This window comes from Triticum dicoccoides, chromosome 4B, assembly GCF_002162155.2.
Source record: "Triticum dicoccoides isolate Atlit2015 ecotype Zavitan chromosome 4B, WEW_v2.0, whole genome shotgun sequence".
In the NCBI taxonomy this organism is placed as follows: Eukaryota; Viridiplantae; Streptophyta; class Magnoliopsida; order Poales; family Poaceae; genus Triticum; species Triticum dicoccoides.
This window is the reverse complement of record NC_041387.1, coordinates 44375909-44387581: the sequence shown is the minus strand read 5'-3', so window position 1 is coordinate 44387581 and position 11673 is coordinate 44375909. Positions and strand designations below refer to the sequence as shown.

The window sequence follows — 11673 nt, the reverse complement described above, 5'->3', positions numbered from 1 at the left end:
CATTCTCGAAGTGACACTGGGATCCACATCTTGTGAATGTTGCCCGTTGGATTTGGCCGAGATGCTGCCGAAGCACCTAAGATGAGGTGCTACCGGAGCACCTGATATTTTCCCAGTAGGACAATGGTATCCTCAGCCCATCAGGATTTACGTTCTAAATTTGACAATGATGCTCGCATTTTCTTGAATTTATTCGAGCCTTTCGGCTATGTGTGCTTAGTGAGAGGAGACTTTTCTGTCGACTATGAAGGCGTCTTTTACGACTTTGTCAATTTAAGATAATGTGTCGGCTCAGTCTTTCGGAGGTGCTCGTATGGGTAGGACGCGCGTGAATGCGTTCATGAGGAAAATATATTCATTTTCTTGTGCTACTTTTGTTTTCATCGTCATAGATTGGGGTTTCGGTCTGAGTGATTGTTGGCTAGTACTACTACTACATAAAAGAAACAGGGATAGGTTACATTACACCTCGATCATACTCGTCTTTTTTTTTTGCGGAATGATCATACTCGTCATAACTAGTGCACGATAGCAAACTCGAGACAGATTGTTTAAAAAAATACTCTCTCTGTAAAGAAATATAAAGGCGTTCAGATCACTTTTATATTTTTTTTGGGGGAGTACAATCCAGCTAGGAATTCGCTTCCAGCGATTCTCGAATAAGCTTCTCCGTGAGCTCCCTCGGAAGCCCTCGGACACTGTCCGCCGTACCGACCTGCGCAAACAAGGGGACGTACACATCAAAATGGCAAACGGAATCAGAACGGTTTAATTGATTTGCTTGCAGTCTGTCCACTGTTTTCAAAGCAGGAGCTGTAGGCTGAATATAGGTGAATCTGCTCACTAGTTCCTTGATGAAGGGCAGCACCGATGGATGCGTCAGCTTGAGCCCCCCGGCCACGCAGGTCATGTCTCGCTCCTTCACCTGCAACACAGGCCAGGAAAAGGATGCAGTCTTCTTATTCACCTACTGTTTTCCCAGCCATTTTGGGTACAGAAGTAGTGCATAACATCTTGACACAGGGATACAATTTTTAATTTTTTGGTCGTAATCTCCTAGGCTGTAGATGGAAAGGTTACTTACGATTTCCTCGATGAACTCGTGCGGTATGTGGTGGAAACAGATCTGCGGATGGGAATGCATGACCAAATCATTGTAGGTTCAGTCTATTTTTCCCGAGGGATGAAAGCAGCGAGTATAAGTTAATCTGGTAGTACCTCGGGTATATCCCAGCCCCCCTTTGTGCCTCCGGTGCTCAGGTTGGTCACCAGAACATAGTTCACCGCAAACGCTCGATCACCCGAGTACCCTGCCACAGCACCAGGCACGGAACGTCTCGCTGATTAGCCACCGTGTTCTTCGCGCAACCACGAGAAGGCGAAATGGTTACTTACCCCTGATGAATTCTGTGGCTTCTTCCGTGCTCCTCGGCCTCTCCCTGATCGCCCCCTTGCTCACCATGACCTTCGCCGGAAAATCGATCGAACAATCAATCACGGCGCGCACGGATATACTACTACAAGTCAAGCTCCGGCAGCTACGGTTTATGCCTGAATTGATCTGAGTTGGTTGGTGTCCATATGTACCTGGTCTGAAGTGATCAGAAGGGTAGGCCGATCTCTGAAGTCCCCATCACCGCAGCCCTCAACAAGATTCAGTTTAATGGCGTCGGCCTACATGCCAAGAACAACCCAGGATTGTGTCACACGGTTCAAAGCAAACTACTAGAAGCATCAAGTCATTCTCTTCTGAGCTGCAGCAGCTAGTTGGTACCTTGGCTTCGGCTATGGCCTTGACCAGCTCCTCCGGCTTCTCCCTCCTGATGGCCCTCTCGTCGATGTCAGCGCTCTGGCAGCACACACACACCAAATACCCACTCCATCAGCAAGCAGGTCAAGATCAGGATGAGGTGGATCTAAAAGCTTGATCGGCAAGTGGAGGGTACTCGACCTTGGTGGTGAACTGGTATCCCATATTCGACAAGATCGCGCGGCGTGCCGGAGACGACGACCCGAGTATGATCTTGAAGAAATCCCATGAAAAAGCAAGTGGCTCAGAAGAGATGAAGCGCGGCCAATAATCGACGGATTCTCCTTTGCAAATACTGGAAGAGATCGTAGGTTGATAAATGATACTACGAGATACTTATGTATTAATGTATACCTTGAATGATGGGGAGTTGTTGGAGCTGGAAGCCATGTCTGGCTCTTCTCTTGCGGGGCTCAGCTGAGGATTCTGAACCGTGCGGAGGCTCTGATCCGAGGCTGTTAAATAATCCTGCTGCTTCCTTGGATTCCAAGTATCCAAGCCTAGCTGATTAGAGTTGGAAGTACTACTACTTGATAATTATAACAAAGGGGGATTAAGGGTTGATCATCGGTACTAATTTATTTAGTGCTTTTGACGGTTGACCATTGTACGCGGCTGTGTGGAGTGGAGTGCGGCATGAGACTTTTCCTGGAACGTTATCCTGTGCTCCCTTCCTTTTTATTTGTCCGCATATTACTTTTGACTGAAATCAAATTTTATCATAGAAAATAATATGAAAAATTACAATAAAAATTCTAATGATGTGAAAATATATTCAATGATGAATTTAATGGTACCGATTTGGCATTGTACATGTTCATATTTTCTCTATAAAATTGATCGGAGTTTGTAAAGTTTGACTTTAGGAAAAGCTAATATGCGGAGTAATTAAAAATGAAGGGAGTAATAAAAGTTTGCTGATCATTTTTGCGAGTACATAACAAACAACACTTAATCTATTTAGTTGAGTTACCTGTCAAATCCCAGCAAAAGGAAAAGATTTACCTGTCAAACGAGCGCTGACAAGAGTCATATTTGTATTCCATTGATTATTCCCTTTTGTAATGAAATGTTTTTTTAACACATTGTAACGAAATATAAAATATTTTCTACCTTCTAACTATTTTTTTTACTAAAGCGTATCCTCCAAAAAATGTGGAGCATGCGAACCAACCTGTGGTTGGATGGTTAGAGGGACTGTGGTATCCCCAGCCCACCAGGGTTCAAATCCTGGTGCTCGCATTTATTCCTGGATTTATTTCAGGATTTCCGGCGATGCGCATTCAGTGGGAAGAGACGTTCCCATCGATGACGAGGTGCCTACGATGACTTCGTAACTTTCAAGATGATATGCGGCTCAGTCTTTCGGAGGTGCTTATAAAGGTAGGGTATGCGTGTGTGCGTTTATAGGGGTGAGTGTTTGCGCATGTATATGAGCGCTTGTGTCTGTATTGATGTTCAAAAAAATATGAAGCATAAAGCGGAGGCTCATATACAATTAAATTGTTTTTTTAGAAAAAAAAATGGTGCGACATCTATATCATCTATATCAATATAAAAAAAGCGAGTTGTAGAGATCCAACAAATATCACGCGTTCAACCTAACGGTGTATGTCACTTCGTTGTTTAGCTTAAATATGTTTAGCACTAAACATGTTTAACATCCTTCACTAATTAGTATCAACGTCATCATCAACCAAGTAACTATATCCTACGTAATATTTACATGCAATGTGTGATAATGTCCGCGTATCCCCATTCATTGGCATTGTTTGTGCGCCAGAATACTCTGCCGTTTCTTTGCTTCCAAAGGTTCCAGCATATCAAGATGACAAGCGAGTGTAACCTTTGCGGTGCCTTGAATCCGACCACCATGCTTTCAGCCAATCTTGCACCGTTGGCAGAATATAAAGATCAATACCTAAACGCCTAAAGCACAAGAACCAGACTTGGCGAGCGTAAACGCACTGCAACAGGATGTGGTCCACCGTGTCCTCTTCTTGGTCGCAAAGGAAACACGGCGAGCTCTGATCTTGAAGGCCATATCGGTGCCTTCTATCTAATGTCCAAAGGCGATATTGCAACGCTAACCATATGAAGACCTTACAGGTTAGAGGCGCCCAACATCCTCAAATTGCCGAGGAACATTGAAACTGAATGCCACCCTCACAGAGCATCTTATACGCGGAGCGGGCCGAGTAAATCCCACTGGAGTTCCACTACCAAATGGGTTTGTCCTCAGTCTCAGGAACAAGGCTCATTCCTATGATCAGTTCCCAGAGCCGGAAGAATTGCATCAGGCCATCAGTGTTCATTTCCCCAACAATGTCTGAAGTCCATGAATGAAGGCGCAGAGCATCCTTAACCGTTCTCCTATTCACCACTTGGGTCTTGATCATGGCCCATACCATCGGTGCTATCTCAGCGACATAACTTCCATTAATCCATCTGTCCTTCCAGAACAGCACTCGTCTCCCATTACCTAGCTCCCATTTGACCATGCTGTTAAATGCTAAGGCCACCTGTTTATCTGTCGTAAGGCTCAATCATTGCCATGGCCGGAGGTCATCCATGCGCTTGGGCCACTCCCAGTGAAGGCGGAGCGCAATCCCTTGCTTGTATAGGTTCAAAACGCCTAATCCTCATAAATATTTTGGCCTGCACACACGCTGCCAAGCGACCAGACATTTGCCGCCATGTAGCTCTTCCATCCCAGCCTAGAAGAACTTTTTGCATCCTTTGTCAATCTTCTCTAAGGCCCACTTGGATGCATCCGCCATGATCAAATGGTGGGCGGGTCGCACCTGAACAACGTGATTGACAAGAATTAGTCGCCCGGGCCTGGTGATCTGTCCTCTTTGCCATCCCGGCATCAGCTTGAGCATTGCATCCACAGTCGGTTGCCAATCTGACCTCTTGAGTTGCTTGAAACCCAACTACATGCCTAAATACTTGATCGGAAACGTCTCCATCTTCCATGGCAACACCTCTTTCATCAACTCGTCCTCTTCCTCTGTGGCTCTAATCATGATAGCCGAGGACTTAGTGTAGTTCATCACCAGTCCAGATGCCTCTCCAAAGATACCAAGAGTTTCCTTCACAAATAGCAGATTCGACCGCGTCGACCTGATGAACAGAACAATGTCATCTGCGTATAATGACAGCCGCTGCATAGGCGTGCAGTCTGGCATCCTGCTAAGAACTTGCAGCTCTTGAGCTTTGACAATCATCTCAGTAAGCACATCCATAGCAATGACGAAGAGGAGAGGAGAGAGAGGGACTCTCCTTGACAAAGCCCTTGCGCGTGCATAAATTTCTCTCCCGCACAACCATTGACTACCACTCTGGAGCTGGCCGAGGTAAGCAGAATTGCAATCCAAGAGATCCAGCTTTCAGGGAATCCTTTGGCACGGAGAACCTCGAACAGAAATGGCCAGGATAGGGGATCAAAAGCCCTTGATATGTCAAGTTTCAGCAAGACTCCTTTAGTTTTCCTCTAATGCAGCTTACGGGCCATTTGCCTTACTAGCAAAAAATTGTCATGGATGCTTCTTCCCTTGATAAAAGCTGACTAATTGACATTCACCAGCTCTCCCATGCGTATACTCAGTCTGGATGCAAGTAATTCGGAGGCAATCTTGGGCGCACTATGAACCAGGCTGATTGGCCTAAAATCCTTGATATGGCATGCATCCGGTTTCTTAGGTAACAGTGTGATCAGGGCCTGATTTAATCTGCCAAAGCCTCTACCATTGTTGAGGAATAGTTTGTGGATGGCAGCAATCACGTCACCCTTGACAATCTCCCAACCTTTTTGGAAGAAGATTCCAATAAAGTTGTCCGGTCCCGGGGCCCTATCTGAAGGCGTGTCTTTGATTACTTTCCAAATTTCTTCCTCATAGAAGATAAGATCCTGACCCGAGAGATCGAGATACACCAACAAGTTCCAGATCAATCGTATGTGCCGGAGCTGTTGATCTGCCTAGAAGATCTCTATAGGCATCGAAGAAAGCATGCTCCTTGCCTTGCTGATCCGCAATGACGTGTCCGTCCACATTGATGGCTGGGATAATTTTTTTGGACTTTCTGCCATTGGAAATCAACTGAAAGAGCTTAGTGTTGCCGTCTCCATCCTGTAACCAGTTCATCCTAGACCTCTGTCTGGCAATCGTCCTCTCCAGCGATGCGAGGCCAAGCACTAGTATCAGTCAGTGCAAGTACACATTTACTAGTATCAGTTAGTGTCAAACTATTTCTTAAATAATAAAGCGAACGGATAACAAAGAAAACAGAAAGGAAAACTAGATTTGAAGATAGGTCTAAAGAGGTGTCATAAGATTGTAAGTGGTGAATTGTTTTGTTAGGTTTGCTCCCTACATGCAACCAAGAGTCGAATCTCCACTAGTCAACGCTACCCTGGGTTCTCCTACTCGACGCTGACCGCAACGGCGATGGGTGGGTGGAGGACCCCGGATCCGAGTGTCTGGTTCGTGTCTCGTAGGTCTCAAGTTCTTCACCATCAATAATGTTGGGGCAGCGACACCGATGGGAATAACGATTCCTCAGCTTTCCCCATATGCCGATGGACTTTCTTAGAAGGATTTCGATGGTCAGTGTATGATGCCAATTGTCGGGCATTAACTTTGGCATGATTAACGTTTTCCCATGAGGGCGACATGCTGCAGAAGGGACAAGGTTGCGGCAAGTTCTTTCATTCTATCTTCTCCCTACGAAGCATAACTAGATATGGCCCCGTCAGGGAACTTGTGATGTTTGTGTTCCCCTCCTCTGTCTGGCCGTAGTTAAGATTATTGTCTGACCCTCCTCAGTGCTAGCTTCTCTGGGACAATGATCTTTCTAGATCATGGTTGTCGGTGTCGTATGGTTTACATCGATGGCTTCCCGGTCACTACTTCTACAAGCTCCTGGGTTTCAACAAGATTGCTGGACTCCCAGGGTCGAAAACGAGCTCCGCTGACAACACTCTATTGGTGGATGCAAAAGGAAGCGATGATTTCTTTAAGGACTTCTCTGTAATTTCTTATTCTTGAATGGAAGTTCTTGTAAGGCCTAGTTTTATTTAATATATGGTCGTAGGCCTCTTTCACAAAAAAAAGGTCACTGGGCCCCGAGAGAGTATGTTGACAGTTTGATGTTTTTTTAGATCATTAGCATCATGGTTTGGTGGTTTTCACTTTATTATAACAAGTCAATATCTTCATTTGCTCATCCCGACCTATCCAGTGTCAGAGGCAGGATTGATGAAATCCTTATGTTGAGAGGGGGGGGGGAGGAACAAGAGAAATTTCTACTGTTCACATGAACTTAAGATCAAATACATATCGTTTGGGTGTGGTCAAGGCCCTATCTACCCCTCCCCCCACCACTACCACGAAACCTATCATTGCTTCTTGTATAATATCTATAACGGTCAAGCTAATTGGACTAAGGTATAAGATCTAGGGCTAATTTACGACTGTTATCATGCACCGTGAATCCATACATGTTTTTTATTGTTTAAATTTAGTCAAGAACCACCCCTAACTTTAGAACGATTTTGATTATCAAATAATACTTATAGTGAAAGTAACTCTTGTCCAAACTCAAACATTGTGTAAACTTGATACTAGACGGAGCCTATTGTTTTTGCGGGGAAAGGGAGATGGAGCTTAATTTGGATTAGCTTACGAATCCAAGTAATATAAGTTTGTTTTCTTTCATATCTCTCCCAAGCGCTTAGCTAGTCAGCTCGGTGGTTGTGTTGCGGTCCGATGATCATGGATGGCAAGAAGACACCATCTATTCCTAGGTTTCAAACTCGAATTGGTAATCACCTAGAAGCTTAACCGTCGATTGTTGTAGCAGTAGAAACTTCACATACCTAAAGGGATAATTGTACTATTCTTTTGTTCGAGTTTTGCCAAAAAGTTCTCATTACAAGGCTTTGACGAGGAAATTTGTGCAATATGCATAGTATACAAGTATCACTTCTTCATTTCCTTTCATGGTAGGGTTTTATGTGTTTTATAAGATTTGAATATACTATGTGTAACAATTTAAGGAGAGTTAGGAAACCACCCTAACCGGGGTCTTCCTCCTTTATTAAGCAATTGTTTCTGGACTTACTTTTTTTTGGAAATTTTCTAGACTCTTACTTGAACACATTGGGTTGTTCTATTGTTCTAGTATACAACAAGGAGCAAGACTCCTGGATTGTACACATCTTATCTCCTTGTAAGATTTGAATAGTAAAGAGAATAACGACATCCTACATTTCAACAGTTTCTTGTAGTGATTCTCGAATGAGCTTCTCGGTGAGGTTCCTTGGAAGTCCTCGAACACTATCCATCGTACCGACCTGTGCCACAAACACAGAAGCCACAATAGTGACGGAGTCAGAACGGTGAAGTGGATATGCAGTCCCGACCTTCTCGTTTTTAAGTAGGGACTATTTGGAAGAATTTGCTCACTAGTTCCTTGATGAAGGGCAAAGCTGATGGATGCATCAGCCTAAGGCCCCCAGCCACGCAAGTCATGCCTCCTTCCTTCACCTGGAACATAGCACGATACAGTCTTAATTATCGAGTGAATGTGTTATTAGTCCATTAACTCAATAGCGGCATATTTTAGACAAAAAATCGGACAATGATCAAATTTAGGTTATAAGACTCGTTCATTTGATCAATTAGGCCAAAACAGATTTGAGGGAGAAAAAACCGTCCACCTGGCTGCCATGTCGATGTAAATTGAACCGCTTGTGCTTGGCTAACCAGCAAACGTGGGAAGCATGGCAATTGCGAATGATTTACATGGCAATTTACGTCGTCCGAGGATGACAAGTTTAGTTGGTCAGCATGACAAATCTGCTTCAGTTTATTTTTGCCAGGATTGCCGTGCTTGCAAACTAAAGTGTCATCCTTGCGGCAATAAATTGCCATAAAAACGCTCGATTTTCAATCCCCTTCTAGTGAACGTCAACTGAATAGCATTACCCAATTTTTATAGTGTTATTGTTTTTTTACAAAATCAGCCAACGCCCAATGGTTGATGTTATTTGCGTTTAATTTCTTTTTAAGGATGCGGTGTGTTGGGCAGGGATTGCAAACTTACGACTTTTTCTATGAACTCGTCTGGTATGTGGTGAAAATAGATCTGCAGATAGCCAAAAGTCCAAAATCATGGTGAGTTTCAGTCTCTTCTCATAGGGAAGCACTGTATTAGCAAGTTCGGTTGGAAATGCAGTTACCTCAGGTATATCCCAACCCCCTTTCCTACCCCCGGTGCTCAGGTTGGTCACCAGAACATAGTTCACTGCAAACGCTACATCACCCGAGTACCCTGTCACCACAGCAGGCACGAAACATTTGGTCACGGCCATATGCATATTGTATCTTGTGTGAGTCCACAAGAAGAAGACGATAGTCAAAAGGCTCGTTACCCTTGATGAATTCCCTGGCTTCCTCCGTGCTTGTCGGCCTCTCCCGTATCACCCCTTTGCTCACCTTAACCTTCATCGACAGTCCCAACGAATACAGATTAATTAAGCTCGAGTAGTCACGGTTTATGTGCCAATCTTAATTGGTGTCCATGTATACCTGGTCAGAAGTGATCAGAAGGGTAGGCAGATCTCTGCTGTCTCGATTACGAAGGTTCAGTTGAATGGTGTCGGCCTACACACATACGGCGCGATCAAGAAGCACCCCAGGATTGTATCACAAAGTGTCAAAGTTCATAGCAAACTGAAGATTGTGTCCTGAGCCGTAGCAGCTGGTTGGTACCTTGGCTTCGGCCAAGGCTTTGACTAGCTCCTCCGGCTTCTCCCTCCTGATGGCCCTCTCGTCGATGTCAGCGCTCTGGCAGCACACACACCAAATACCCACTCCATCAGCAAGCAGGTAAAGAGGATGAGGTGGATCTAAAAGCTTGATTGGTAAGTGGAGGGTACTCGACCATGACGGTGAACTCGTATCCCATGTCTGACAGGATCGCGCGGCGCGCCGGCGACGACGACCCGAGTATGATCTTCAAGGAGTCGCATGCATGAAGCAACAGCCTTAGAACTGTTCGAGATTGATGGATACTCATTGCAAATGCTGAGAGGGGTCGTATGAGTTGATAAGAGATGCGCGTACCTTGAACGATGAGGAGCTGTTGCAGGTGGAAGCCATGCCTAAATTCTTCTCGTGCGGAGCTCGGGTGAGGGATCTGAACCGTGAAGAGGCTCAGATATTGTTAAATGGCTCTGCTGCTTCCTTGGATTCCAAGTATCCGAAGCCTTGGGTTTGTCAGAGTTCGAGTTTGACAGTAATAGTTTAAGACGCAGAGGGGATTAAGAGTAGACCATCGCTAAAGCTGGTTCGTCAGTTCTTTGACGGTTGACCGGTGTGCGTGGCAGTGTGTAGCAGCGCGAGACTCCCCCGGAACCTTCGCCGACAGTTCGATAAAAGTTCGTCCAGGGAAAGTAAGATTTGTAGACATGGCAAATTAAATATATTTTTATGGCAAGTTATATTCTTCGAGGATGACAAATCTATTGGCAAGCACGACGAATCCACCTCATTTTATTTTATATTGCCAGAAAACCCCCGTGGTTAGCCCCAAGCCCCCAATGGCCGCACTCCTCGTTGCCTGTCTCCTTCCCCGCCCATCGCTTCCCGCCAGAGTGCGCGTCTTGACCCAGGTCGTGGGTGGGTGGGCGCAAGCCGTCAATCCCTGAGAAGGTGGCCTTGCAGGCCACCACTCACAACCTCGAGCTAGGTACTTCCCCATCCTCCCTGGCAATGGATAGGGTATGGGCGTGTACAACTTCATTGTGCGCAAACCCACATCCATCAAAATTTTCTATACCCACCCACTTCAATATTCATGGGTATAAATTGACACTCATGTCCATACCCGTTGGGTATCCTATACCCAATGGATACTCAGTGGGTACAATATATAACATTTAAATTTTCGAAAAGTAGAGAAATGAGTATAAAAATCATGTGATGATGGGCGAGCAGTATATCACTGACATGGCCTCCTCATGTGGGTGGCCACTTGGAGGCATCAAGGTAGTATGAGGAACGATTGGTAGAAGCAGACGCAGTCAGAGGCGGCGGTGGGAATTGGGGATCGCTTGATCGAGAGTTGGACAACAGTCCAATACAGAAGAGTTGATATTTCATCTTTTTGAGGAGTCACATAGGACGTATGAGGAGTGGCGATCAAGTGATTACGGGCCTATGAGCTATGGACACTTTAAAGAATACGAGATCTAGGATTGGGTCATAGGAGTTGGATGTTGACCCACGTGCCATAGGAATTATTTTCATTTATTATTATCTTTTGGGTATCTATTGGGTTACCCATGGGCATAAGTTCATATCCATGCCCTATCCATATATTTTGCGGGTATGAATACCCATTACCCGTGGGTACAAAATCTCTCCAAGTCTTGCCCATGCCCGTTGTTTTCGGGTAGGGTACCCGCGGGTACCCATACCCATGGGCAAAACTGCCATCCCTAATCCTCCCCATGTTCCTTATTTCTCGGGTTCTAGGTTTTCCATTCTTGCCAGCATCCCTCTTGAGCATTTAGCCAATGTTGCCTCGGACCGTGACATTGTGTTACGAGGCGAGTGTTGGCCTCGTTTGGAGCAGATTTCGGCCATCCACGCTAAGGAGCAGTTCGATCGTGTCCTCGCAGAGGCTCGTGCTCAGTGTGAGCGTGAGCTTCAGAGGACCTCGGCCACCGCTGAACCCGAGCATAGAGAGCCCAAAGCCGACAATGGCCTCAGTGATAGTTCGACATGAGCCCTCTGGTTCACCCAGTCCACATGATCTACGTCGGCGTCATGGACTTAATCGTCACAGATGTG

At 45.4% G+C, this 11673-nt stretch overlaps 2 protein-coding genes across 5 annotated transcripts; both read right to left on the bottom strand.

Moving 5' to 3' along the window:
* Nucleotides 1-484: 484 nt before the first annotated feature.
* Nucleotides 485-2391, bottom strand: LOC119293305 (7-methyl-GTP pyrophosphatase-like). Of its 4 annotated transcripts, XM_037571820.1 has the most exons (9): nucleotides 2165-2382; nucleotides 1952-2023; nucleotides 1775-1849; nucleotides 1588-1674; nucleotides 1396-1465; nucleotides 1219-1310; nucleotides 1085-1126; nucleotides 845-925; nucleotides 485-715 (listed from the first exon to the last, which is right to left on the bottom strand). In XM_037571820.1, exons 1-9 carry the CDS (start codon nucleotides 2198-2200, stop codon nucleotides 632-634), a joined length of 639 nt encoding a protein of 212 aa, XP_037427717.1. In that variant the 5' UTR covers nucleotides 2201-2382; the 3' UTR covers nucleotides 485-631. The 4 variants fall into 4 exon arrangements, with proteins under 4 accessions (XP_037427717.1, XP_037427715.1, XP_037427716.1 ...); XM_037571818.1 differs by having other exon boundaries at nucleotides 485-925; nucleotides 1396-1450; nucleotides 2165-2391; XM_037571819.1 differs by having other exon boundaries at nucleotides 485-925; nucleotides 1952-2105; nucleotides 2165-2388.
* Nucleotides 2392-7931: 5540 nt separating this feature from the next.
* On the bottom strand, nucleotides 7932-10150 carry LOC119293306 (7-methyl-GTP pyrophosphatase-like). The gene is made up of 9 exons (XM_037571822.1): nucleotides 9943-10150; nucleotides 9761-9832; nucleotides 9589-9663; nucleotides 9406-9480; nucleotides 9249-9318; nucleotides 9057-9148; nucleotides 8921-8962; nucleotides 8281-8361; nucleotides 7932-8168 (listed from the first exon to the last, which is right to left on the bottom strand). Exons 1-9 carry the CDS (start codon nucleotides 9976-9978, stop codon nucleotides 8079-8081), a joined length of 633 nt encoding a protein of 210 aa, XP_037427719.1. The 5' UTR covers nucleotides 9979-10150; the 3' UTR covers nucleotides 7932-8078.
* Between the last annotated feature and the right edge of the window lie 1523 nt (nucleotides 10151-11673).